This window comes from Halyomorpha halys, unplaced genomic scaffold, assembly GCF_000696795.3.
Source record: "Halyomorpha halys isolate HHAL.00 unplaced genomic scaffold, Hhal_1.1 Scaffold522.1, whole genome shotgun sequence".
Taxonomy (NCBI): Eukaryota; Metazoa; Arthropoda; class Insecta; order Hemiptera; family Pentatomidae; genus Halyomorpha; species Halyomorpha halys.
This window is the reverse complement of record NW_027107635.1, coordinates 115,127-122,363: the sequence shown is the minus strand read 5'-3', so window position 1 is coordinate 122,363 and position 7,237 is coordinate 115,127. Positions and strand designations below refer to the sequence as shown.

Below are 7,237 nucleotides of genomic sequence, written 5' to 3'. Positions count from 1 at the left end.
TCTTTTTAGCCCTGATGAAGCCCTGCAAAGTGGGGCGAAACGTTGGAAAATAAATAGTTGTAAACTATTTTTGTTTCACTATTGACCGCAACCCTGACCATCTCCCTATATATCAATTTTTACGGTCAACTATACATACATATATACAATTTTAATTTTTTCAATTAATCTAATTTTTACTTTTTAATTTCATGAAAGGAGGGATATTTTTTGAAATGTTTTGTTCTTTTCATAAGCATTTTTTTTATTATAACATAAAATTAATTCTTTCATAGAAATGAACTCCTTTTATAAATTTATAAATCATTTATAAAACAAATTTTCATCTTTTGCAAAGACTTATCCAATTTTATTACTAAATTAATAATAATTAATGGTATATTACAAATTTTAAATTTTCATTAACAATTAATGAAATATTATTAATCTAGTAATAAAAATGGAAAAGTTATTTATCTTTAAAGCATTTAAGGTGAGCTTATTTTAAAAAAAATATCTTCCACTTCTCTTAAATGATATGAATTAACCAATAGGGCTCTGATAATTAAATTTGTTTATTATTTTCATAACCTACTGTAATTAAATGGATATTCCCCTGAAAAAAGTTATACTTTAACTATAACTTACCTACTATGTGATTCCCTTTCTTTTTCAATTGATATTTCTAATTCTTTTTGTTTTCTACTCAAATCTGTAAAATTAATACATTATATTTTATACAATATATATTGTTTCAGAGTTATTGTCTATTTAATTTTTCTTCTTTCTGTTTTGGGGTATGAAATAATTTAATTTTAAAAGTATTTATATATAATTGTGGATGTATCATTGACCTGTAGAACTAATTAAGGTGAAGTTGGCTTTGTGGGAGGTTGGAGGGGAAGTGGTGCATTAGGAAAACACATACATTTAGTATAAACGTATTTCAATGTGTCATAAATTAAATACCATCAGAGGGACATTTATTGAAACCTAGAGCAAGTCTGGGTCTACGGGATGTGCATGGTGTTCTAGCTCTAGAATTTTGGACAAGTTCTGAAGAAGACCTGCACTTGAGCTGAATCATTACCACTGATTAAAATAAGTTTATACTTATTTACTTGTTTTTCTTCTCTGATCACACTACTACCCTCCCTCTCGAATCATGTTCTTGGTGGTTTTTCATATATATGAGGCTAGTAATACTTATTGGTCTTATTAAAAATTATGCTTAATCTATTGTCTCATGATTAGTGAACACGTGATCAGCCCATACAGTTCAACTCATGATTACTTAATTACAATTTTCACAGTGTGTTGAGTACATTTCTCAATTAGTGTATAGACTGCAACGATATAATTAATATATCATACAATTTTTAAAAAATTAATCTAAACAAAAAATATAAATAAGTGTATTTGTTTAGAAGTTGATTCAAATTCTAAGCAATAGTTAATGTAATTGCCAATAAAAACAGGGAATCGGACTGAATACTTCATATTCCAAATAGTACAAGAGCCCAAGAGGAAAAAAGGGCAGTTATTTCACCTCAATTTTTTATTACTTTAATGAAAAGTATGTATGATTACTAGTCATAATTGATGAGTCTGCTAAGTATAGGTAGGGGGAATAAAAAATAGTGGCTGTTTTAAAACATTAAAAAAAAAACTTTTTTTTTCGGAGCTCCATATAACATTCCATATTCATAACCCTAAAAAACCAAATAGAACATCATTTAAAGAAGAGTAAATTTACTAAAATATTAGCTCTAATAAGTTATTTACGTTCAATAGTTCTCAAGATAAAGCTTTTTAAAAAGTAACATTTCATAAAAGATTCACTAAATAATCAGTAGAAATCTATACCACAAAAACCATTCGACTACATATGTCTATTAACTCTCAAATTAAAGCTAATTTAATGTACTATAAAGTATTTTATTACGTTTATCTTCCTAGGAGTAGTAGTGTTTATGATATTTGACAAAATAAATTCACAAAGTGTTGATTTATAGTTGTTTGAACAGACTTTTTGGATTTATGAAAAACAATATCTCAGGAAGTATTAAACGTACAGGTCTCTGCCAGCACTCAAATTAAAGCTAGTTTTATGATCTATAAAATAGTTAATTACACATGTCTTGGTAGGGGTTATAATTTTCATGTTATTTACTAAAATAAATTGATTTGGACAAAATTTCATGTGCAAAATTCGTATTCATATTCGAATATCATGAAAACTACAACTATACATCTCCGAAAATGTCATAAATATCGCATAACGGTTCAATCGATTTTGCCCAACCTCTTATTTGCCTAAAGAAACATGTTGAACCAAATTTGTTCTTGCTTGTGTAAACATTTCGTTCTGAGGACTACATTTTTTACACGATTAATGCTTTTTCACCTTCGGTAATAAAGAAGCAAAACTCCAAACAATTCACAAATGACAATAAATTAAAAATAGATAGTAAATTATGCTTTAAGGGCCTTTTGCTGAGTACTTTTGTGGTTAGGCTGGTCTGATATCCAAAACTTTATTGTTCTGATGGTAGAATTATTATAAAGTTCTTTGGAAACTCGCTGGTTGTACCTTCGGTATTATTGGTCCAATCAATTTTTTTTAAATTTAACTTTTAGATAATTGAACTGTATTTCAAATGAACAAATAGAGTGCTCTGAGACATATATAGTTAAAAATGAACTAAATGTGTGTGAGGAGGGTGACAAAACCATGCCTGTTTTCTTATTTCCTCGGCTATCTGAGCTCTCATTTCGTTTAAAGATGGAGCTGAATACTGATGAATTCATCTTAGATCTATCGTATTCTTCTCATGAATTCATTGTAATATTCCAAGTTTTCGTATCGTGAACAGAAAGAAGTCGTGAATGAAATACGCTGTCGCACGGTGTCCATAACGGCAATCTGAAGGTACAAAAGTAAAAAAAATGAACTTGTTCTGATTTTCATAAATTGTAATGTAGTCTCATCGACGGTGATCAGGCATCTTTGAATAGGCTCATTTAGTAGTTTCCTCTTCTGAGCCTTGGGCTTGTGGGGATGTGTCAAATCATGTAATGGCTTGTATCAACTTCACACTCAATTTCATATTATTGATGTATCAACATCTCTCATTTTAGTCAGAAATATTTATTTTTTAATAATATAATAGCAATATTTTTACCTCCTAAAGTTTAAATTAATTTTTCAATCATGATTCTTTATTTATTGTGTTTGAAGCGCAGTCTTCTCATTTCTAAACATTCTAACCTTCTTCTAAAGTCCTAAGAATCGCAGTTAATGCTCCTTGGTTCATAAGAATTAGCCAATTGCATCCCGAATTACATATGGAGTCAATAGAGGATCACATCAAAAAACGGTTCATGAAGTTCCACTCCCAGTTGCCGACAGTTAAAGGAGCTGTGACCTAAACCTGGGAAACCCAACCTCAACCCGAAGACTGAAGCCCAGACTGCTGCAGGCGTTTCTGTTATAAACTTTAATGAATATAAAATTAATTCATAGTCACACTACCTCAATTTTACTTTTTATTATTACTCATTTTATTTATTCATTATTATTTTTTATTTATTTTTTTCTGTTTTCTTCTCTCGTCCATTTTTCAAATTAACTTGTTTCTTTTCACTATTAGAGGGCAATTGTTTATTTTATTTAAGTGTACCAATATCATTATTTTTTGTTATTAATTTTACATTCATCTTTTATTAAGAAGCATTATTCTTATCTATTTATTTAATTTTTTTTTCTTCTTTTAATAACAACATTGTATACAGTTAGGGGTGTCTTTTGTACGAGACTATACCCTCCCCCCACAATCAACTGTTAAAAAAAAAATATAATATAACGGTTATATCAAACATGTAAGGCCCATACCAGGCCGATCTGGTATAAAATAAACAATAACCTTCTTCGAACTGTTAAGAAAAATCTAGGAAGAAAATATATATGAAAAAAAATTATGACCTTAAGGCATAAAGAAAATATTTTTTTTTAAAGGGAAGAAATTGTTTTTGATGTTCAGATAGAAGCTGTTGTCAGCAAGCGCCAAACAGCCATTTTGAGGTTTGTTGTTAATTTATTTAATTAATATAAATGTTTAAAAGAAATAGGAAGTATTTTGAAGAGAAAACTTATAATATATCTTTAAATTTTTAAAAGAAGTGGACGAATTCTTGCCTTTACTTGTCTGATTTTAAATTCAAATAATGGGGTGTATAAAAAAAAAAAAGTTACCGTTTTTCAACCAAATATTTATATAATTATTTCTTTGATATAAAATACAATTAATACTCAAAGTATAGTCCATTGCTATCTAGACGATTGATCAATCCCACGCTGAAACCATTCTTTGGGATGTCAGGAAATTTCAACTTTCGCAAAATTATAAAATTTTTCCCTTGAAGGAAATGTGCCATGGATCGAAACAAATAGTAATCTGAGTGTGCGAGGTCTAGACTATATGATGGATGAGGCAGGAGTTCGAAATCATGAAGTTCTATAGAATTTTCTTTGGTTCAACGGGCAGTGATTGCTAAGGAGTAAGTTCAGGAAGCATAAATCATTTTTGGTGAAATCTCAGATTTTGAGCAATTGCGAAACAATATGACTATTAAAATTTTAAAGGAGTCGAAAGACATGGAGTGGTATTTTCGGGGCTATAAACAAAACAAAGCGTAAGAAAGTACAATTTATAAAGAATGATTTTGAAACTTTATGTTTCCCTACTCCGATGGGTTTTAAAGAAGACATTATTGAACTTGTAAAATATGTTATCCAATATTCACCACACAGATGGTTTAAATTTAAGAAAATTGTTAGGCCAGACATTAAAAAATGCTATTTGTTGTTGATAAATGAAATCTGGGCATCTTTTATTAAAAATAGGCTTATAAAACATTTGCTCAGCTTATAATTAATAGTTAGGAGGTAAAAATGAGTTGCCCAACAGAAATGATAATCAGTGACGTGCCAGCAATAATTAAACTCCAATCAGCGGTCGATCACAATAGAATCCTTGATGTCGTGTCACTTGACAGTGGCGTATTATGGAATTCCCTCATCACTCTGGAATACAACTAAAGAATGAATACTATGGGACTTCACATTATTCACTATAGAGTCTAAGATTTTTAGATAATTACAGCTTAAATGCAGATGGTTCTTTTGTATACCAAGAAAAGAAAAAGAAACTTTAAATTTCATCTATTAGGAGCCAACAAGTTTTTAAGATCTTTATAACCATTTATTATGTACAGGAGAAATCCTTTTGTTCCGAGGAAGAGTGAGAATTTGGCCACTAATATATGTAGGATAATTTACTTATCATGTACATATATATCTATTGTTCATACAATATGCATATTATTAATATTCTTAACTTGTGCGGCTTATAATTTATTAAAAACAAAAAAATCTGACTGTATAAATTTTATTTAAAACTAGATTCTGCATTTATTATCTTCATTAATGATGTCTATATTTATTAAATCGTTTTAAATTCATTAGTAACTTGGAAGCTACTATAAAATATTTTAAAAGATTAGTAATCTAGAAAAAAACATGAAAATTCTACCATTAATTATTTTGTCCTTTAAAGTAGCCATTTCGAACCGAATTTTGTTTTACAATCCTTCTGATACACTATAACAATGAATTTGAAATTAAATATCATAATAGCACCAAACCACTGTAACAATAACAAAGTTTAATATCACCAATTCTTAATTTCTGTAAAAACGTACGTTTCCAATATAATTTATATATTTTTGTTTTTTTCTGTATTTTTTTTTTACAAACATATTTAGGGACAAGATATCAAAATTTTCCGCTGTTATGTTAAGCATTGTCTATTATTTTTTTTAAAATAATACTTTTTATTTATTGATAGATATAACAATCTGCCACACAGTTGTGGGCAATAGGTAATAGTGATGAATGATCTCATACATACTAAAATAAAAAAAATAAAGAAAGAAGAGTAAACAAAGACAAAAGAATAAACAAAGTTATTAAGGTCAAATTATGAAAATGTTAAAAAAATAAATCTGAATAAAATTTGTTCGTCCATTTCAGTTATTAATTATTATTTTATAAACGAATTTGTTATGAGAACTATTAAAAGTGAGTTAAACAAGGATAAGGACTTGGATTATTTTTTAATCATATAAAAACAAATAATCGATAAACTTCAACTTAATATTTATCTCTTTCAATTACATCTCATCAGAAATAAATATTAAAGAGATGTAATTTGGTTTTATGTAAAAATTATCCTTATTCTCATAATAAAGAGTAAAATGAAAGAAGTGGACGATTTAAACGAAACTTGAAAAAAGTTATGGTATTTTTCGAACTGATTTATGGGGAATAACAACTTTCTTTAGCGTTCTTAAAAGCTCAATAAAATCCGTAATTTACGCAGAAACGCAGACAAGGGACAAAGCATTGATAACTAATAGGATCCTGTATAGTTAACATATTTTGATTACATTTAATCGTTAACGTTAATTCGTTAAAGTACTTAGTTTTTAATAAGGACCAATAGAATAAAACAAAATCCTAAGTGAATCAACCGATATAGTTCCACTAGTAGTTGAATATATTAAATTAAGTTATCATTTCTTTAACACTGTACTTTCTTACATAAAGACTAAGTTACACAAAAAGGTGAAAGATGTTTAACAAAAGGCCTTCAAAATGATTATAAATGTGACTTTCTGAAGTCAGTATTTTACCATTTTCATTAGTATTTATCAAAGTTATAAACTCCTAAAACGTTAGATCAATTCCGTAAAGTAATAATGGTGTGGAAAAGGGAGGCTCTAATAGTAGAGTTAACTTTATTACCAAATTTAGGGGCCGTAGAAACATCAATCATTAGAGACAAACAGGCATAGTGCTTCTGACCGAGAATCGAATGTAATCACTTAGGCCCCCACGTTGCGTAAACAAGCAAGGCTTTTCTCAACGTGGCAATTGAAGGGCATTCACATCCTATCCGAGTTCTCTATTAGTACAGTGATGGGGCTAAAAAAACTAGTTTGAGAGAGTTTTGCACGTTTGTTTTAGCGTAATGAAAGAGTTTTGCAATTCCGTGTTTATAAAGATGCTGCTCCGATTCGAGGTATTTCACCTCAATTTTTTCAGGATATATATTATTAAAAAAATAACTGTTTATACACCAATATTTTACTCCGTAAAGATTCAATTTATATTATATAAATATTTAGTGATTTT

At 28.6% G+C, this 7,237-nt stretch overlaps 1 protein-coding gene and 1 long non-coding RNA gene across 6 annotated transcripts in view; one reads left to right on the top strand and one right to left on the bottom strand.

The window, feature by feature from the left end:
• Positions 1–7,237, bottom strand: part of LOC106683863 (putative leucine-rich repeat-containing protein DDB_G0290503) — a 37,522-nt gene that overhangs the window by 8,991 nt on the left and 21,294 nt on the right. For all 5 annotated transcript variants that reach the window (XM_014425585.2, XM_014425586.2, XM_014425584.2 and 2 more), the window contains one exon: positions 628–691. In XM_014425585.2, coding sequence (XP_014281071.1) covers positions 628–691 — 64 coding nt within the window. The remainder of the gene's footprint in view (positions 1–627; positions 692–7,237) is intronic.
• The window catches only part of LOC136795438 (uncharacterized), a 30,920-nt gene that overhangs the window by 6,204 nt on the left and 17,479 nt on the right, over positions 1–7,237 (top strand). The window lies entirely within an intron of this gene.